Here is a 21,888-nt window from a genome sequence, read left to right as displayed (position 1 = left end):
GGCAAGATTAGCCGTTTGTGTTGTCATACAAATGATAGTCATGACTTGTGGGTCACAAAAGGTTCTGAGTCATGGATTCCAATTTGGCTCACATAAAGTGTAGTCATGGATCAAAAATGTCACGTTACTATCATAGTCATAGTCATCACTTGTTGATCACAAAAGTTGCTCAGTCATGAGTCTCAAACTTGGTCACAAAAGTGCTGAGTCGGATTGTAGATGCCACACTACTAAGAGTATCACTTGACAAGGTCATGTAACAGTGAAGTTACATGAGAATGTCACGTCGCTAGAGAACGTCATGCGCCAGGAGCGATGCTTACCAACAATGCACTGCAATGCACTGGCATGAGCGCTGCAACGAACCCGCGCCAAGTTTCCACTATGCAGCACGAGTGCAATATACCGTGGCTGCACAATACCCAGGCCTTCGCGTTTCTCCAATGCAGTCTGCGCAGTGCTCTCGGTTTTTAGGTACAACACAGTGTGTCGCCTAGCTCCGGCTTAATTTAGGGTGCCTCGATGCTTTTCGCCTCCGCTTCGGAGGCGAAAGGCATCGAGGCACCCTAGCTTAACTACCTTGAAACCGGACCCCAAGCGTACCCCAAGACTAACAATGTATGCCATGTATGACTGTCATATGAAGATCTTCAGGCGGCCTTCAGTGTAACTTTTAGCTATTATAATGACATCACATTGACCTGCCGAGGACGTTGACCACGATGCAATACATGTGTAAAAGCTCGAGTGCACACGGGGATGCGTTCAGTTACCCATCGAGGAAGAGTGCGCCAGAACATCGTCGAGACCCTAGACCTCCACCGATATCGATTGCCTATCCCGCAACCCGGTAGATCCGCCGCCTCAAAGCGAGTGTGACGATGACACCTGTGTGTCGTCCATCTCTGGCCTTTTAAACATTCGCCGTGAGCAGCGCTTTGATCCCAAGCTTTGCACCATTATCAATCGCCTCAGCAGTGATCACCTTGACGCTTCCCTTGCTTTGTTTGTGCTCCATAACGGCACTTTATATCGCCGGAATATGTGACCAGATGGCGCCGAGCTCCTGCTCGTAGTCGCCGAACAACTGCGTGCCGCCGTTCTTCAGCAGCTGCATGACGCGCTCACTACGGGCCACCTTGGTGTATCTCGTACGTACGACAGCGCCCGCCGGAACTTCTCAGCCAGGGCTGTACCGTTCTGTTCGTCGTTACGCGGCTTTTGTGACCGGTGTCAGCGACGGAAAAAGCCCTCAGGTGTGCCTGCTGGATCTCTGCAGCCAATCGGCATCCTAATAGAACCGTTTTCCCGAGTTCGCCTTGATCTCCTCGGGCCTTTCCTTTTGCTTCGGGGAATAGATGTATTGCGGTGGCCGCGGACTGCACTATGCGCTACGCTGTCACATGAGCAATACCCACCAGCTGTACAGCTGACGTGGCTGCGTTTCTTCTACATGACATCATCCTGCTTCATGGGGCTCCACGCCAGCTGCTCACTGACCGTAGCCGTTCATTTCTTGCTCGAGTAGTCGACGATGCCCTCCGGTACTGCTCCATTAACGCTATTTCACCACCGCTTACCATCCATAAACGAACGGCCTCACCGAACGCCTCAACCGCACGCTCACAGAGGTGCTGTCAATGTATGTATAGGATAACCACCATGATTGGGATATTACTTTGCCATTTGCAACGTTCGCGTATAATTCGTCCCGTCACGATACAGTGGGCTACTCGCCCTTCTATCTTCTATTCGTCCGCGGCCCTTCACTTCCGTTTGACAGCGTACTGCCTCCCACTGCTAATGCAGTTCCTACGTTCGTGACGCCATTTCCCGAGCTGACGCTGCCCGTGTTATTGCTCGCCGCCGTTTGGCTTCCTCCCAAAATGCTCAAAAACAACGCCATGAATCTCGTCATAGGGATGTCCACTACTCTCCGGGCTTTCTAGCCTTGCTCTGGACTCCCGCTCGTCGAGTTGGGCTGTGTGAGAAGCTTTTGCCACGCTACACAGGCCCCTATCGTGTTTTACGGCCAGTGACTTACGAGATCCCCCCTGTGCATCCGCCACAACAGTTCGCTTTGCTGCGTATCGATATTGTTGATGTCGCACGAATGAAGCCGTACTAACTCCAACAGCAGTTCTCCGACATATTACGCATCGGGACTGTGCTTTTTGCTGCGGGGGTAATGTTACATATATGCCATTGCAGAATGCAGAAGACGATGATCAAAAAGAAAGATAGAAGACGAAGTGATAGCTACAGTTGGTGCTAAGAGAAAGTTGGCGCTGCTGTGTTTCCGTGTGCTGTGTGCCGTGTCATCAGCTGCTGTGCTTCTTGGACTAACCTTGCCATGTATCAATATCATGCCCCAGCTCTTAGAAGACATCTTCCACCCCAGCAACATGAGGCGGACGCGCGCCGTGCTCGCCCTCGACCTGGAAACGGCACTTGACAATGTACACCATTCAGCCATTTTAGATGCTCTAGTCCCCACAAGTCAGCCATCGAATTCACCAGTACATCTCAGCCTTTATTCGTCAGCTCACAGCTGAAATCGCCTTTGGCTCTACTCTCATCTCCATGACAAAGGTTTTGTCAGCCATCCCCACCCTCGAACACTCATTATCTGTTGATATCACCCTATGGATCTCTATATGTAATGTGGGAACCATTGAAGAAAAACTGCAAGCTGGCATAGACGTGGTGACCTCATGCTCACAGGGTCGATCTTGCATGCTCACCCATCAAATCTGCGCTTTTGGTCCTCCACCCCCATCGCACAAGGATAGACAAAGCTCCCCAGCCTAGCATCGAGGTCACTATTAGTGCCACCCGCATCCCGGAGGTGGACAGAGTTCGCATCCTGGGGATGATTCTTCAGAACAATGGCAAGAACACTTCCATGATCACCAGGCTCACTGTTACCGTTCAGCAAATAGTCCGCCTAATTATATATGATCGTTAATACACAGTTGCATGATGGAACACGACCTCCGTCACCTGGTTGACGCTTTCGTTCTTAGTCGAGTAATCTATTCCTTACCCCTATCTCTTCCTCTCTCGAGTAGAGGAGAACAAGGTCAACTGCCTTATCCGTCAGGCGGCAAGACGGCCCACAACCTTCCCCACCAGATGTCGAATGAGCACCTTCTTAAGATGGGTGTACGCAGTACACTCGCCGAACTCACCGAGGCTAATCGATCTGCCCAACATGATCGGCTCTCCTTCACCCTAGTCGGCCGTCAAATTCTTGACGCAATTGGCCTACATTCCTCTGGATATTACTCCCATTCCTTTTCCCCCACGCCGCACGAGAGACCTTCTCACCATTCACCCTCTCCCCAAGAACATGCACCTCGAACATCACGCGGCTCGTCGTATTGCTACGGCTCCAGTCCTACACAAACACTATGGCACACAGCGGGAGACCATCTACGTTGATGCTGCATCTTACACTTCTTCCGCATTTGCCTTGGCGGTAGTGTCAAACTCCTTCATCCCTCTTACGGCACGTGCTGTCATCGCTTGCACTTCCGCGGAAGTGGAGGAGACGGCAGTTTAGCAATCGCTACTAAATCGGCGGCCCTCATTTTCACTGTTTCAAGGACAACGGTCTGAAGCTTTGCGAAAGGCTGTGTCTCCGAACCCGCGCTCCGGCTTCTTAGCCGGTCTCCCGTCCCTATCCGACCTATTCAGCTTCTCTGGATTCCGGCCGGCCACCTAGGTAACCAGGCGGCTAATTCTTAGTTCGACCCCCAGGGGTGGTGCAGTGGTTACGGCGCTCGACTACTGTTCCCAAGGACGCGGGATCGAATCCCGGCCTCGGCGGCCGCTTTTCGATGGAGGCGAAAAGTAAGGCGCCCGTGTGCTGTGCGATGTCAGTGCACGTTAAAGAACCCCAGGTGGTCCAAATTTCCGGAGTCCTCCCCACTACGGTGTCTCTCATAGCCTGAGTTGCTTTGGGACGTTAAACCCCACAGACCAAACCAAATTCTTTAGTTCGAGGTTTCGTCAGCCGAGCAGGAGCCGGCGACACCTGGGGAGGCGCTCGAGATCGTATGGTCGCTTACCACGAGATCACTATGCACTACCGTGAACGTCTTGCCTATACCCCTCCACACAAGTATATTTCACTAAATTGCAGCAGGTGACGTAACGCCAGCTACAATCCCGCACCTTCCTTTCCCCTGACAGCCATTGTTAACCCAGGACTGTTCACGCCGGAATGCACACTCTGTGGTGCTCCCAAAGCGGATTTTGTTCACATTTTTTATTCTTGCTCTAAGCATCTTCCACCAGCCGAATAGCATCTCACAGACATCTAATAATGGGGGGCTGCGGTGTCCAGTTCTGAACCGGTTGCCCAGCGGCAGCTGGTAGACTGGGCTTTGGAAGTCGCCGGGAAGCTTCACCTTCCGGCCACGATATACATCCAAAAGCAATCCCATCACTAGGATGTTAAGCTAAGGCTGACTTTAATAAAGTTTGTCACCACCACCATCCATGTGCTGTGCAGTCTGTTGTTGTTGTGGCTGTAGGAAGAAGGAAAAGAAAATGCACGGGCCTGCTACTGGCTCGGTTGCTGAGCCATCTCCGCTGCCTGATTGATTGATTTATAGGAAGGGAAAGGCGCGGTAACTGTCTCACTTTTTTTCTGCGGACACCTCAACCGTGCCGTAAGGGAAGGGAGGAAGGTGGGAGTGAAAGTGGAAGGAGAGAAAGAGGAGCCGTAGTGGAGGGCTACGGAGTAATTTCAACCACCTGGGGATTTTCAGCGTGCGCTGACATCGCACAGCACACGGACGCCTCTTCGCTTCGCCTCCATCGAAACGCAGCCGCCGAGGTCGGGTTCGAACCCGGGTATTCCGGCACAGTAGTCGGGCGTCTTACCACTGCACCACCCCGGCGGGGCCCTCCGCTGCCTCAAGCAGACAAAAGAAAAAATAAAGAAAGAAAAGGAAGAGGGAGAGAAAGACGCACGCCGCAACAACAGCCGTCGTCCAGTACCGAAATGGTGGCGGGTGCAATGACGGCCTACAACAGATAAAAATTCAGTGGCAGGCTAGCCCCCGCCGCAAGCGGCGGTGACCTACCTGTCCCAGCCCCGTCAGGGCAGTAGAACCCCAGGTGGTTGAATTTACTCCGGAGCCATCCACTACGGCATCCCTATCTCTCTTTCCGCTGTCTCTCCCACCTTCCTCCCTTTCGTTATGACGCGGTTCAGGTGTCCACAGAACAAGTGTGATATACTGCGCCTTTCCTGTCCTTTGTGTGCGTGTGTTCCTTTCAAGTGTGTGTCCTTACCACAGTGTGTGTGTTGTGGTGAAAAACGTTTAATGATTGAAAAGGAGATAGAGGCCTGCATGAGCCGGCTATTGAATAACCGGCCCTTACAAATACTAGGTGGGGTTCCTAGTACGGGACTCCAGTGGCGTCGGCCGCTGCCCAGGTGCACTCGACCAAGGCCTTTAGCAAGGTCATAGCAGCCGAGCAGGGTCGCCTCCCAGTCCTCTCGAGTGGGTTTGGGGTGCGAAAGAATAGCTGGATTGGATGGGCAAGGCCACACCATGTGGTAGATGCCCGAAGACGTCTCCGCCCAGTGCTGGCAACTGCCCGTGAAGGAAGGACTAAAATGGGTGCTGCCGGGACAGCAGGGTGTTGGTACAGACACGGTGTAGAAGCCACTCTTCCGTCTTAGACCTTTGCTCGTGCGAGGGTAAAGGCTATGGCAAGATTGATAATAAAGAAGAATGTCTTTAAAAGAATACGCAGGTTCGAATTCGAGATTCTGTTCTCGGGGGTCGAGAGAGGAAGCCTGGAAAGAACGCGCGGGAGGCAGCGTGGCTGCCTCATTCTCCTCGAGACCCATATGAGCAGGAACCCATACTATGTTCCGGTGAGCTGGGTCCCCGGTATAGGGGCAATTTTGAAGTAGTCGGCAGGCTAAGTATAGAGCCCAGCCTTGCTCGACGTTCCGACAGGCCCCTCGCGAGCCGGAAAAATTATTTTCGAATCAATGTGGGTAGCAGCTAGCGCAATGACGACCTCCTCCACGCGAGTCATGTCGCTGGCGCGTAATTTAAGTCTGTTAACTGTTTTGGACTGTTCGGCCATTGCGGTCGTGTATCATCCCCCATGGTGGCGGCCGGAGGTGTCCACGTATTAAGTGCCGGGCTCCGACCCATTATGGCGGCCCAGGGCTTCCGCCCGCCCCAGGCGCCGATCATTGACATGTTATTAGGAAGAGGGCGTACGTGGAGGGCGCATCTCCGCTCGAAAGGGAGACATACACACTCTTACATAAGGGTGGTATGTTGGATGTGTAGCCGGGCAAGGAGGCGGCGACCCGACGCACACTACCTCAGAATACATTCTTACAGGTTCACAGACAGTATATCGCAATTACCTCTGGGACAGGATTGCACGGCGAGCAGCTAAAATCCTGCAAGATAGTTACACCCGTTTCTAACAACCACGCATAAGCATTTAGTATGGGTACCAGGTCACTAGGGCATCCCAGGGAACGAGAGCGCACACGCCTCAGCCCAAGCATTTCCCCCCTGGGCACCCAATACAGATCTCGTGGAACCCTAGCCCATTGCTAACCTACACTGAAATACTTCAGCACTTAAGATTATCTCGCCGGGTCTACCCTCTACCGGCAAAGACACTAGATAAAGGGGAGGAGGTACACCTCCGCAAGCTACAGACCAATACTTTTGACTACCCACGAAGACTACACGCAATAGATCCAGAGTCATTTGACTCACAATGCAAATTCTGCGGGGAGAAGGCGGACCTGTACCATATGGTGTGGGCATGCCAGCGAAATCAGACTGTCATTAGTAATAGCCAGCCAACGCAGGAGGGGTGGGAGGCAGCTCTGACCAGCTCGGACGAAAGGGGTCAAAAAGAACTCATCGAAAGAGCGCGAACAGTAGTAGCCTACGCCAATAGGGTTCCGGACGGAGGACTCCAACAGCCGCTAAAACCTCCTAACCATTTTATTAAAACATTTTATCATCACCACCGACAGAGCCTCAGAAAGACGCGTGTACTGGTTGGCTAAGTGAGCCTATCGGATCTCCCGGAACGTGTTCACCATGCCCAGGCCCAGGAGACGCTGGTTAAAGGTTTTCTCGAGGAGATAGAGGGCTCTCTGAAAATGTTTGAGCAGGATGACTTCAAGTGCATCCCCGTCTTGTTTCCGAAGGTGGAGGTAAGGAGTCGAGTACAGGATCAACTGGTTACGAAAGCATGCGCCAGCCGCAAGGCGTGTTTGCTCCGCAACCCTCCACGTTTGTTAGAAACCCGACAACGTCGATCGGCTAGGGGATCAACAGGTGCAACTCTGTAGTTCACTGGGGAAGTCTGGTTGATGACCTTGTAGGACCAAGGTAGCGGTGGTGAAATTTCTCACTAAGGCCAGGAGTGAGGAGTGGTGTGTAAAGTAGTACTTCGTCACCCGGACGAAAGAGACCACACGATGAGTAGAATCGTAGCGACCCTTACGATCTTCCTAGCAGGCTTCTGTGTTGAGGTGAGCAAGGTGGCGGAATCTGGCCACACGGGATACGAACTGGGCAGGTACTGATGTGGAGGAACAGTCGGACGTAGAGAAAAATGAACTGTCGAGAATTGTGGCGGGAGGGCGGCCATAAACGAGGAAAAATGAAAAGTAACCGTAGTTCACTGTTCTGCTGTATTATAGGCGAATATGATGAACGGTAAAGTAGTGTCCCAATTTCGATGATCCGATGTGACGTGCATGGAGATCATACCCGATAAGGTGCGATGAAATCGTTCAATCAGACCATTAGTCAGTGGATGGTAGCTTGAAGCCTTTTGGAGGGTGGATGATGCGTGGAGAACTTCGGCAACGACTGTCGATAAGAAGGTCGCCCCTCGGTCATTTAGGAGCACCTGGGGAGCGTCATGCCGCAATACGATATATCGCAAAAAGAAATTTGCAACCTCTTGATCCGAACCAGTGGTCACGGGTGCTGTCTCCGCGTACTGCGTAAGGCGATCGAAAGCACTGATGATCCAATGGTTGCCGTGATCGGAGAAAGGCAGGGGACCATATAAGTTGATGCTGACTACTTCGAATGGCGTGGCGGGACAGGGAAGGGGTTGTAGGAGGCCAGAAGATGGAGAAGGCTGTTTTCGACGTTGGCACAGGGGGCAGGAAGCGACATATTTAGCTACTTAGGAGGATAAACCAGGCCAAAAGAATTGTCTCTTCATGTGGTAGTAGGTTCTGTGAAAACCTAGGTGACCGGCTGTAGCGTGATCATGTAGAGCCGCTGGGGATACGGGGCGAAGCAGACGCGGGACACTGAGATCCAGCGGGTTCCTTCAGGGCAATACATGTAGCGGAGTAAGATGTCATCTTTGAGCTTCAAGATGCGTAACTTGTGTGTTCGAAGCGCCGATAAGGCGGTAGATGATGGGAGAACAGTAGGCGTCGAGTAGTTCTTGCGACCTGAGAGCGTGGCTTTTGTCAGTGGCGCGAAAACTACTGTGATAAGCATCGGAGGGAGGGAGTGTCGGCTCTGGTCAGAGGAGGAAATGCATTGCGTATAAAAACACATTGATGGCGAAAGTGGGCAGTGAGAAAGCGCGTCGGCATCTTGGTGATAGCGACCAAATTTATAAACGACGTCAAACTCGTACTCTACAGGCGTAGAATCCAACGACCAAGTCAAAAATTTTCAGCGAGGGCAACCAGCAAACAGCATGGTGATCGGTCACAACTGTGAAGTGGCGACCGTATAGGTAAAGCCAGACATTCCTGCTCGATAATGGTATAATTTTGCTTAGCTGGAGTAATGGCTCAGCTGGCGAAGGCAATCACTTTCTCACGGGAAGTTGCGGCGCGCTGTAGCAGTACAGCGCCGATACTGCGACCCCTGGCATCAGTGTGCAGGATGTTTGGAGCGGTGTCGCTAAAGTGGCCAAGAACAGGATCCGCTGTGAGGGCGTGCTTGAGGTTGTTAAAAGCAGTGTCGCACTGTGTAGTCCACATGAAAAGGCTGTGCGCTTTAAGTAGTTCATTAAGTGGAGCCGCAACTGTTGCATAATGTCTAATAAAACGCCGGAAATAGGATGCCAGGCCAAGGAAACTGCCCAAATCTGCAGCCATTTGAGGACGAGCAAAATTCAGGACCGCAATAATTTTTAGGGTCTAGATGAATGCTGTCATGGCTAACCAGATGCCCCAAAATTTTAATTTACTTCTGTGGAAAGTGGCACTTCTTGGTGTTGAGTTGAAGACCTGCTGAAGCGACACACGTGAGAACATCATTCAGGTGCCTAAGATGGTCGTTAACATTTGACGAAGAGATAAGAATGTCATCCAAGTAACATAGAAAGGTTCTCAATTTTAGGCCACGAATTACATTGTCGATCATTAAAACGTCGTTGCTGCGTTACAAAGGCCGAAAAGCATAACCTCAAATTCGTGAAGTCCATCGGGAGTTGCGGAAGCGGTTTTTTCTTTGTCGTCTTCGCGCATAGGTATTTGCCAATAACCAGAGCTGGGGTCCAAGGTCTAGAAATATTCGGCGCATTGGAGTCAATCAAGGGCGTCCGCCTTTTGCGGGAGGATCTGGCGCCATCATGCGGGAGCGGCGAGAAACACATTGGACGGCAGCGTATCAGACGACACGAAAGCGCACCATGCGAAATGGACATGCCAACTCAGGTAGAAAGCGAAAGCTTCCCACTTTTTTGCATTCGGGACAGAAAGTAGTGACAGTGATTGCAGTATCATGTTCGCGCAGTATGGGGGAATGTTTCAGCGTTTTCACAAACCACACATAACGCATACAGATACTGTCTTCGTATTGTAGGAGTGTGTAGCGCGGGACATGGCGCGGGCTGTGTTCCGACGTGACAGAATGAGACGTGGCCTCACCGTACAGATTCACGACATACTGTTAAATTTATTGTCAAAAAAGAATTCGAAAAGAAGCGGGAAGAGGAAGGAATTCGAAAGCGGGAAGCGAGCTTGTTTTTCGCAATCTCAATCCGAAGTTCGAACTGCCGGTTCGACGAAGTATTGCCGTAACTGCTGTTTGAAGGTGGTCCAGTTAGTGGTGTGGGGGTTCGTCATTATTAAACCAGTTTCTGGTGACCTCAATGAGGTAGAAAGAAAAGTTGAGAAATTTTAGAGCATCGTCCCACTATTTGTAGGCCCTGCAGCGTTCATAGGTGTCGAGCCAGTCATCTACGTCTTTGTCGCGACGAAGAGCGAACAGCGGCGGGTCGCGTTGTCGGGTGGGTACAGTCGGAGGGGGTGGTGCAGCCGAGGTAGAGGGTCCGGCAGGTTCGCGGGTACTCTCAGTTGACATGGCGATGGTGGCAGGTGCCAAAGAGCGACCGGCACGTAGCTCCAGCGAGAGGCAGGGCACAAAGGGACAAGTCTCACCTCCACCACTTGTGGAAGAATGCCAGGTCGAGACGGCAAGGCAAGGGATACCGTGTCTAGTGTTTATTCTGTTGGCGACCCGAGGCGTGTGCCACAGGTGGCGCCGCGGGATGATGACGATGGTATGTACACGTGAAAGAAGATCCATTGAAGGCTCGCAATAAATATAGTCTCTAAGTCACCGCTTTTGTAGTTGTCGAGTAAAAGCGTAGGAAGCGGTTCGGGGACTTGTTACCTATTACGCGTAGAACTGAAGGCTGCAGTTTTCAAACTTCCCAAATGCATTTCTGGTAACTTCATAAAAACAATAAGCAAACAGCAGCTTCCTCAGGACGAATGTAATCGCGTGGGTTACGGAGTGAACAAATTACAGATAAAAAAAATCGAGTTCCCGTGATTTGTTAACTCAGAACAAAACCTTTAGAGTGTGAAAACAAATGTATTTCGTTTTCGTAGAGGAAGTTTTATTATTGTTAAAGAGTTCATTGCGAATGAAGTGCACGAAAGCCCGGTCGACGGCGGCTGTGCTGGAGCGAACACGGGTGGCCCAGACACCAGAACACGAGGGAAAGAAAGCTACGAAAATTATGCCGCCGCAGAAAATTCTCCATAACATTCTCTATCAAACCAGGTTCATCTAGAGAGGTTCATAGGTACTTTAACGAATAAACCAGGCGACCAGGAAATATAAATATCTGTCCTCGTCTCAGTAACGGTACTCGTTGAGGTTCTCTCCCGCGTCGTACTCATCTCCCTCGAAAACTTGAAGGCAGGGCTGCGGGTTCATATGGATGTACCGGGCTCGACCAACGACCTCAGCGATGAAATGTACAAGACGCGCAGAAAACGGAACAGTGTGCGGTCTGGACGCGGGCAGGGCACTCGATTGCGTCTCCTCGCGTAGCAACAGTTCACCGGGTGTCACAATGAGGCTCGTCACGAGTCCGCTGCACGCCACACAGTTCCGTCCCGGCAGGGTCACGTGACCTGTCCCATGGTCAGTCCTTGATGGGCGCACAGGCAGTAGAGCATCCCGCAGCCGGAGCAGGCGGGACCCGCAGACACGCCGCCGCCCACGGGGTTCACTGCGTAAATAACAAACGGCTGTGGTCTTTCAACCTCGACAACAGCGGCACTAAACTCGGTTATGCTAAGAAATGCCAAGCCGTTGCAATCAAGAGGAGCTCGCACAGAGAAGAGTCAATATGAGGTCACTGACACTTGTTCTGCAGTTAGCTACCCTAAATGTGGTAACAAGTATATTGATAATTAAGCTAGGGGCAGTGCTGTTTTACTGGTTACAGAAAAGCAAGCAAACACTATACAATCTTTCTCCGATGAAAGTGTGTCCTTAATATCTCCAAGGTGGACTGATTAACGTCCTAGAGTGTGCGTCCACGGTAACACTACCGTGCTGCACATTTTAGCCTTTTATTTGTCGATAAACTGAGATCTCCTCCGCCACAGTATAGAGCACATTTCTGCCGACAAACATATTCCGTTGAGATCTAGTTTACTATTGTAGCACATGCGCCCTCGCAGAGCCAGCGCACTATACTATGTCTATGCCAGTGCAAGTGAAATCACAGCACTTCATTTGCAGAATCACTGTGTGATCTGATCCGGGCAGGGGGCCAAGTTGAGCGAATGCGAGCCCAATGGCGCATTAAACAGCGAAAGGAGCAAGTGAGGCCTAGCGAGCTGCCCAGAAGGAAAAACATGGACTTCAAGCAGTGGAAGGTAGAACGCTAGAAGTGCCTAGGCGCGCCCTCATGGGCAGTATTACCGGCATATTTCGTCGCCTTTAAGAGCAGCTGTTAAGCTATAAGGAAACTTGCCTTTCTTAGCCTGGTTGTTGAAGTACTTCTTCTGGCGGGCGCGGGAGTTCTGGAACCAGACCTGGGTGACGCGCTTGCTAAGCCCGGTGATCTGCGCGATGCGTTCCAGGTCCTGTCCGTCCGGGTTGGAGTCGAGGTTGAAGTTGGCCTGCAGCACCTGCAGCTGCTCCTCGGTGAACGTGGTGCGCACCCGCTTAGTCTTGGCCTTGGCCGACGAAGAGGACGCGGACTCCTGCTCGCTGCTCTCTGCAAGAGGACCCACCTCACTCAGGACGCTGCGAGCGCGTTCCAAAGGGGAAGAGAAACCACAGTCGGCCTGTGTCAACCCCGAATTTTGGCCACAAAAGTGACACTTTCGACGAAAACAGATCGGTGTTTCAGGGCTGCTCGCCGGTAATTTAAAAAATCGTTTTTTTTTTTTTTAGGTAAAGCGATTACTCGTATGACAAAGTAATACCAGCGTTGGCGGCCGTCAGAAAACAGGTAGTCACTTTAACTTTATGAAGCTAGTTAACTAAATCCCAGTAAACATTTAGCTACTTCTACACATAGGTACTTTGCGGCAATAGATATTCGGTTCGGTTTGGTTTGATTTATTCAGTCTAACGTCCCAAAACGACTCACACTATATGACAGACTCCGTAGTGCAGAGTTTGGAAAATTTGGACTACTTTGGGCTATTTAACTTGCACTCACATCTCACAGTACAAGGCACCTAAGCTTTCGCTTCCATCGAAAAGCGGCCGCCACAACTGCGGGAAGGCCACGTGTCCCATACGCCGCGAACTGGCACGATTTGACAGAAGTCGCAGTCGGCACAAAGCTGGCATGAGCGAATTTTAAATTCAGCGTGAGATGAGCGAAATTCGTTGAAACTCAGCACCAAAAGTTTTTTGAAATTTTATGAGTAGATATTGCTACTTGTTTTAGTCAGATAAAAACATGTAATTTTACTAGGTGCTTACATTTTATAGTAAAACATTTGCAGCGATTTAACCATGGTAGAACCGAGTTAGACGAGCGATAGCTTAGTTTTGCATGTTTTTGCGTATTTTGCCTTTTTTTTATCATTCTACTCACCGAGACCGTTTCAGTGGCATACAACCTGATGTCAGCGTAAAGTGAAACTTTTATTCAGTGTTAATCAATTAAGGCAATTACTTATTATTAGCCCAGCACAATTACACTCGACATAAGCTATCCAGCTATATAGACTTGATGCTGTAGCTCGAAGGTCTTAACATTACGAGTGTTGATTGATAGGCAAGAAGCTTTACATTCAATTTTGACGGTATCCCTCACTAGCAGACAAACATCAGCCTTTCCCCGGTGATCCCCTGAATACATTTTCATAAAGAACGAAATCTGGATGTAGTATAGGACGCACCGTCGTTGGATCCCGATGCGCCGTCGAGCAACTCGAAGTAGTGGCTCTTGCAGAGCACGCGACCGTCGTGCAGTGCGAACTCCTCGCCGGTGGAGAGTTGCCTTTTGCAGGCGTCGCAGGCGAAGCAGGCCAGGTGGTACACCTGCTCACGGGCGCGGCGCACCCAGTCCGAGGCGCCAATGGCACGGCTGCACTTGGCGCACTTGGCCGCGAACTGGCTGCGAGAAGGAAGAAGCCACCCACAGAAATCTTCGAAACTGGAACTTTCTCTCCGGGTGTTATTAATGCTTTTATTCCGTCGTGTGGAATGGCGGACTTTTTACTTGCTCTAACTGATGGCTCGCTTAAAATTAGTGCTCGGCGCGATAAATTTCGCTCCGGAATGGCTGACCGCGATTATTTCTCTGCAATATTCATAAAAATGTGCCAATGGCTGGGCTGCCAATGCCAATGGGGTATTGAGAAGACAATCGACTCCCTTAAAATATGTTCTAGCCCAGGCAGTGACTTCATCAATTCAAAATTTCTAAAGGGTGCTAAAACTTACTGTTCATTATTACTGTCTAAGATATTTCAGCAGTCCCTCCACACTGGTGCCCTACCTGCTGACTGGACGGTCGGGAAGGTGATAAGTTAAGTTAAATTGGTTCACAGGAAGGGAAAGGCGCAGTAACTGTCACACTTGCTCTGTGGACACCCGAACCGCGCCGTAGGGGAAGGGAGGAAGGTGGGAATGAAAGTGGAAAGAGAGAAAGAGGAGCCGTAGTGGAGGGCTACGGAGTAATTTCGACCACCTGGGGATCTTTAACGTGCGCTGACATCGCACAGCACACGACGCCTCTTCGTTTCGCCTCCATCGAAACGCAGCCGCCGCGTTTCGATGGAGGATCTATAAATCAGGTAAAAGAATTCACCCCTGAATTACCGCCCCATTTCCTTAACAAGCATTCTATGTAAAGTTTTAGAACACATATTATATTCAGGCATTGCAAACTTTCTGGATTCCAATTCATTTTTTACTAATACACAGCACGGTTTCCGTAAGCGGTTGTCTTGTGAAACACAGTATCATTCACACATAAACTTCATTCCATCCTCGATCGCCGCTCATTAGCCGACTGCGTCTTTCTCGACTTCGCAAAGGCGTTTGAAAAAGTACCCCATAAACTACTACTCCTCAAGCTAAGTAAACTTAACCTCGATCCAAATTTTTTTTCCTGGCTTGAATATTTTCTTTGTAACCGCTCTCAGTTCGTATCTACTAACATCTTCCCCATTACGTCCCGTCGAATCTGGCGTACCCCAGGGTTCAGTTTTAGGCCCTCTCCTCTTTCTAATTTATAATAACGACTTACCTAATTGTGTATCTTCTAACAATCACCTTTTTGCTGATGACTGCGTTATTTTTCGGGAAATTAACGACATTAACGATTTCTGTGCTCTATAAGACGATCTCACTTCCATATCCGCGTGGTGTAAATTATGGCTAATGCAAATGAATTCTTCAAAATGCAAAGTTTTACTTGTTTCCCGCACATCACCTGCTACTAATACATATCATCTGAATAACACTGCACTCGAGGCTGTCACATCATATTGATATCTTGGCGTCCGTATAACTTCTTCTCTCACTTGGTCACTCCACATTACCACCGTAATTAACAACGCTAACAGCATGTTAGGCTACCTGCGCCGCAACTTCTCCGCCGCTCTATACTTCATTAAAACTAACGCTGTATAAAACGCTTGTCCGCACTAAACTCGAATACGCATCAGCAATTTGGGACCCAAGCTCCACTAACTTAACTAATTCACTCGAGCTAGTGCAAAACAACTCTGCCCGGTTCATCCTTCTTAACTACAATCGTACAGCAAGTGTCACCTCCATGAAAAACATGCTAAATCTACCTACTTTAGCCTCCCGTCGAAATTTCTCACGGTTATGCTTATTTCATAAACTTTTCTACAATTGCCCCATTCTACGAGATGAACTTATTTCTGTTCCGTATTTCATCTCATCCCGGCTTGATCATGCACATAAAGTCGGCATCGCATCATACAAAACCAAAGCTTGTTCGCAGTCGTTTATTCCCCGCACATCTTCAGATTGGAATCACCTTCCCGGATCGACAGCCAGCATTCAAGACAGCCTGCGATTCCGTGCCAACTTAGCTAACATTGTATACTCAGGCCCTTAACAATCGTAGTCATTGCTGTTACAATAACCAATGTTATTTTTGCCTTGCACTTACAACTATATTCTTACTATAGGAGCTAAAAATGTATAACCAGGACCATGACGCTTGTATTTTTCATTTTTGTTCTTCAACCTCTGTTCTATTATTTTTGTAACCACTCCCCTCTGAAATGCCCCTGGCCTTGAGGGTAATCATAAATAAATAAATAAATAAATAAATAAATAAATAAATAAATAAATAAATAAATAAATAAATAAATAAATAAATAAATAAATAAATAGTATCCCCGAAATCACAAACCATCTAATCCGGCAAGTTTCGAAGCTTAACTATAGAAGACGAAGCTCAGTCCCTTTTTATTGTGTCCGAAGTTGTTTGAAACCTCCAGTGGTACGTGTTTCATTTCCTTTATATATTTCACGCCCGTTCGTGCTTGCTACTGGACCTTTCTTTAAGACCGAACCGTCACTCTTCATCGGCTGGTTAGACCAACACCGTGTTTACAAACAGAGGGGGCGCTCGCGGCGCCGCAGCCGACTGGGGGGTGAAAAATAGGGTTAGCGCCCATAGGAATACACGGAAGCGAAATATTCCAAAGCAGTTGTCTCCTTTCACGGGGCACCTGTGGTGTCGTTATTCGGTACAAAGCAACCATGAACATCCTAGAACAGATCGTCAAAATATGAAACCTCATTACCGAGACGAAGTATTTTTAAAATACCGCGAAACATGTGGGGGTGCGAGTTGGGAGGGCAACCCGTAGAAATACATGTAAACACAACTTACCGGAACATTTTTCTCATTTCGCAGAGCATCAGAAGTGACGGCCGATCGTTAAACGTTGATCAGCGCTTTGAAGAAGTGTGTGATAAAGTATGGTGCGTCATTACGGAGGCAGTCTACTTTTAAAACTCTCCGAGTAACCTGTGTTATGAATCCAGACACCGCCAAAAGGCAAGCTGGGTGTAGCGAATCGCGCAGTTTTGCTTACAGTCTGATATGCTGCCGCATAGGGTAAATAAGCTTGATAATACTGTCGCTCCAGTGATACGTGCTAGACAGAATTACATTTAAAAAGCAGTTGTCAAACGCCATGCGACAATATGAACCGAACGAGAATTCGCGCATTGCAGCAGACAGCGTAGCTGGCGATACCCACCGCGGCCGCCTCCAGCTCCGGAGCGTCTGCTAGCGACAGCGGGTGGTGCATGGTCGTCTGCAACTGTGCGCGGTGAGTTTATCGTACTGTGAGCGGTCCCGCAAGTCGTCAGACTTACATTACTTGCAAGAGCTAGAATGTAGTGTGTCATGCAACATGACGTCGGGGCGTCGTACGTCACCAAAAAATTAGAAGGGTTCAACGCTGCTTAACCGGGCAAAACATTGCGGTAAGTTGTGTTTACATGTATTTCTATGGGTCGCCCCCTCAACTCGCACCCCGATACGTTTCGCGGTGTTTAAAACATACTTCGCCTCGGTAATGAGATTTCACACTTCCACGATCTATTCCAGGGCATTCATGGTTGCTCTGTACCGAATAACGACATCACAGATGACCCGTGAAATTAGAAAACTGCTTTGGAATATTTCGCTTCTATGTATTCCTATGGGTTCTAAGCCTATTTTTCACCCCCAGTCGGACCACGCTGGCGATAGAAGCGTCACCGCATCGTGCTTACGTCACAGACCAGTGTTGGTCTATAGATACGCCTCAATTGAAGGAAGTGGGTAACCTGGCTGGCTACTTCAGGAGTTAGCGACTAAACTTGCAGAAAACCGAAAAAATAGGTATCGTAACCAGTCCGAAGAACAGTTCATCGATGGTAAAAACTAATTGACGGCTAATAAACCAATCGTAGTTGAACGCGCAGCGAGCGCAGGCTTTGTGTAAGGGAACTAAACAGTACAATTACGGAGTGCGGAACTCCAAACGCCGGATCGTACTCTTTCCTGCTGTGCTCAGGTAATATAACTTCTATTTGACTTCTTCAGTTGAGGATTTCTATGCGGGAATGTCCATGAAATAGCACTAAGTAAACAGACCTTTGAGCAGGTTCGTGACAATTTCCCAACACTAACCTCCCGCCGAAGCAAGATAACTAACTGTTCGTCTCCCATTCTGCATGGACCTCGTGCTCACAGACACCTTGAGAAAGTCTCGCCTCTCATAGACCTCCAGTCCCCATCATCTATAGCACGGGGCGGCAGTATACTGTGCGTGAAAGAACAGCATATAAAAACGCCATTGTGAGAAAGGAACACAGAATAAAAACAGCCCAGCAAAAATATTAGTGCTGCGACAAAGTACAGCGAAAAACGGTGAAGCGTTGTTGCAGAGAATTTGCGAACATGTAATAGACCGACATATATTGAAAACTGAAAGGGGCGCTGTTGAAAAAGAGAGAGTTGTGTGTGCAACCAGTTAGCATAATCGCCTTAAACAGCTGAACTAGGCCCACCGAATAACAAATGACTCTTACTTATGCACATCCACAACTATAACCGACTCCTGCGTCAGCTTTATATATATATATATAAAGCGAAGGACACTTAAAAAAGACCTGCCATTGACGCCACGTGGAATTCGGTACTTGACAACAATTAATGATGATTTTCAGTATGACCTCATCATGCTATTGGGCCTTCACAGTATTTGGAGGAGTAGGATGGCTTATAGACACTGTGATGTCGATGCACGATCTGTATGTGATTATTTTGTTGAACAAGTGTATAAATTAAATAAAATTTTGAAGCAGCAAGACGCTGCGGAGGAGGTCTTGAGTCTGATGGGCGAACTTGTGGTAATGAAAGTCCATTAGACACGGTTGTCAGCCAAGGGGCATGGCAACCACGATCTTTTACTGATGTATTTGTACCAATTCATGCAATAAAGAAAAAAAAAAGAAGCGGTGGCTTTGTGGTAGAGCATCCGCCTCGCATTCGGGAGGTACCGGGTTCGATCCCTGGTTTTTCAATGGGTACAAGCTTTCCCCCGGCCTGGTGCTCGGCTCTTCTGGGGTGAAATACTTGGGAAAAGGTGCCCCGGCCGAAATAGTTGCGCCGATGTGGCAGTGATTCGTTCCGCCATCGGACAACAATAAGTCCGCCTCGCGCGGCAAAGGCCCTTTATGTGGCCTTTTTTTTTCTTCTTGAACCTATATTTTTGGTTCATGGCCCCTTTATCCCAAGCATTTCACCCCAGAAGAGCCGAGCACCAGGCCGGGCCGGTGGGTAACCGGCGGCACTGGGGATTGGACCCATATATATATATATATATATATATATATATATATATATATATATATATATATATATATATATATATATATATATATATATATATATATATATATATATATATATATATGGCCATATATATATATGGCCAACCATATGAACAACCATGGCCTTTGCAGGCCATGGTTGTTCGAAACTAAGCCCCCGAAGGGGCACAGCAGGGTTAGCAGAGCCTCTTCCAAACGCACACCCCTAAAGGAGCCGGGCGCCGGGCCGGGGGACGCTTGTACCCAATTTTACCGGTGGGTGTCCGGCGGCGGGTTTCGAACTGACCACCTCCCGCAGCCGAGACGGGCGCCCAAACCACTCGGCCACGACTATATATATATATATATATATATATATATGGGTTCATTCCCCAGTGCCGCCGGTTACCCACCGGCCCGGCCTGGTGCTCGGCTCTTCTGGGGTGAAATGCTTGGGATAAAGGGGCCATGAACCAAAAATATAGCAGCTGCAGAAAAAGCGGAGGAAGCGAGGCGCATGCAGACTGATCCGGGTTTTTCTGAGCCGTGTGCGTCCGGCCTTCATACGAAGTTCACCTGTATTAAAACCATTTCATCTGTTACATTTGGTGCTAGGCGCTGGGTAAAAACGTTCTGGATCCACCAGTACCTCGTCGCAGCCGTCTTGTAGCAGGTCTGCCATCTTTAGATACTCAACAGTACCTTTCAATGGCTACCACTCGCACGACGCAGACTCATGAACAGCGACCTGAAGAGACGACGACCTTTCCCCACCATCGTGAGCCGCGTACGTTCCACGGTGAGCCCGAAGATGACGTTGAGGAATGGCTACGACATTACGAAAGATGCAGCAAGTACAACCGATGGAACTCAATCGCACGTCTGTACAATGTTGTTTTCTTCCTCGCTGGCACGGCTCTGACTTGGTTTGATAACCACGAAGAAATCCTAACGACCTGGGACCAATTTGTTGAAGAAATTACGAAGCGAATTTAAGCGATTCATCACAAGAAGTTAAAAAACTGGCTTATTTAACTTTCATTAGACCAAAACTTGAATACGCGTCAGCTATTTGGAATCCGTCACAAGCTTACCACGCCGCTAGCATTGAAGCCATTCAAAATTGCGCTGCACGGTTAATCACATATTCTAAACGATGCAGCGTCACTTCATTAAAGAAATACCTCGAGCTACCGTCCCTCGCATCTCGTTTGTGCCTTCTTCATACATTCTATCATCACCCACGGTCTAGACACGAGCTTCTAACTACACCTCCAAGAAGATCTTCCCGTCTAAACCACAGCCAGACTTTAACACGCATTCCTACCCGCACCTTAGCAATGAATAGCTCGTTCTTCCCCCACGCAATAGTCCTATGGAATTCCCTGCCTGAAAATATAGTCACCTGCACAGATAGAACACAGTTCCGCGATAAACTGAAAAATCATATAAGCTAATAAGCGATTCCAGCTGAACGAACGACACTCTGCCTTATTTTCAGCCTTTTATATTTTCTTAATGTTTTCCCCTGCTTGTTCTGTTTTTCTTGTATTTGTTTGCTCTGTAATTTGCTTTATCTTTTTTTTGTTTCTTACATCGTTCACTACATGTTCCCCTGCTTGTTCTTTTTTTCTTGTACTTGTATTTGTTTGCGTTGTATTTTGCTTTATCTTTTTTGTAACGTTCATAATATGTGAAAATCTGTAGCCTGCCCCCCCCCCCCCCCTTATGTAATGCCTTCGGGCCCTTAAGGTGGAATAGATGAAAAAATGAAATGAAAGTCCTTTGGGGATACTCTTGCGAAGAAGGAACGCGCTGAGCATCAGCTTTCCCAGAGAGCCCAACTTCCCGGTGAGGCATGCACACGTTATATCGAAGAAATATTGAAACTTTGTCGCATTGTAAACCGGCAGATGTCAGAAGAAGACAAGGTAGGGCACCTTCTCAAGGGGATTGCTGAGGATGTGTACAACTTTCTCTTATTTCGCGGGACACCCTTGCCCCAGTTGCAGATGTCATCAAGCAGTGCCGGGCATTTCAGGCGTTAAAGGCACGTCGGATAGCGCCCAAATTTGGCCGTCTTTCTAATGTGACAACTGTTGCCGGTATCGACATTCCGGAGGCTGAAGATATCGCTTCTATGGTCAGGAGGATTATACGCGAGGAGCTGGATATTCAGCGGCAACGTACACATTTCGATGTAACCTACCACCCTACATCGAGGTCCGTATCATAATGGGAACAACGCACGCCATGGGTTGCACAAAATAATGGCGAACCATCTCACAACAACGGCGTGGTGCGGACCCTGCATCATTTCCAGCAGATGATGTGCCTCGTGGTGCTCCTCGTCGCGCTTCAGTCGCCCCATCTCGGCCTCCAAGGGATCCTGAAGTGAACTACCAGAGCCGCCAGCCACCTGTATGTTACGGCTGTGGGGGCAGCGGACATATCTTCCGCTTTTGCCCGCGTCCTCAAATTTCCCGACCCCCTGTCCAACGAGCACCGCGCTTCACGAATGGTGCCCAGTGGGAGCAGCAGCCACCTGCTACCTTCTATCGGCCCTCTTCCCCTCAGCGCCAAGCATGGAATGACTCCCCTGTGTCTAGGTGGCTTTGCCTGTGTCCGATCGCAGCATCACTCCCCCGCCGCAGCGACAACCCCGTTCGCAATCCCCACGTCGCCGCTTTGTTTCTCCACCGCTGGGAAACTAGGTGGTGCGACCGATGGAGGTAAGGTCGCCGGACGGTCAATTTCACTCATACCT

General features: G+C 49.1%; 1 protein-coding gene across 2 annotated transcripts in view; it reads right to left on the bottom strand.

The window, feature by feature from the left end:
* Positions 1 to 10,877: 10,877 nt before the first annotated feature.
* Positions 10,878 to 21,888, bottom strand: part of Awh (LIM/homeobox protein arrowhead) — a 186,808-nt gene continuing 175,797 nt past the window's right edge. For both annotated transcript variants that reach the window (XM_084605750.1, XM_084605749.1), the window contains 3 exons: positions 13,661 to 13,878; positions 12,274 to 12,519; positions 10,878 to 11,520 (listed from right to left, as the gene is read on the bottom strand). In XM_084605750.1, coding sequence (XP_084461876.1) covers positions 11,414 to 11,520; positions 12,274 to 12,519; positions 13,661 to 13,878 — 571 coding nt within the window. In that variant the 3' untranslated portion in view covers positions 10,878 to 11,413. The remainder of the gene's footprint in view (positions 11,521 to 12,273; positions 12,520 to 13,660; positions 13,879 to 21,888) is intronic.

The sequence above is a fragment of the Amblyomma maculatum genome, chromosome 6 (assembly GCF_055883805.1).
Source record: "Amblyomma maculatum isolate TAMU_Amacu chromosome 6, ASM5588380v1, whole genome shotgun sequence".
Classification (NCBI taxonomy): domain Eukaryota; kingdom Metazoa; phylum Arthropoda; class Arachnida; order Ixodida; family Ixodidae; genus Amblyomma; species Amblyomma maculatum.
The sequence above is the reverse complement of the archived record's forward strand: the minus strand, read 5'-3'. Positions and strand labels throughout refer to the sequence as shown.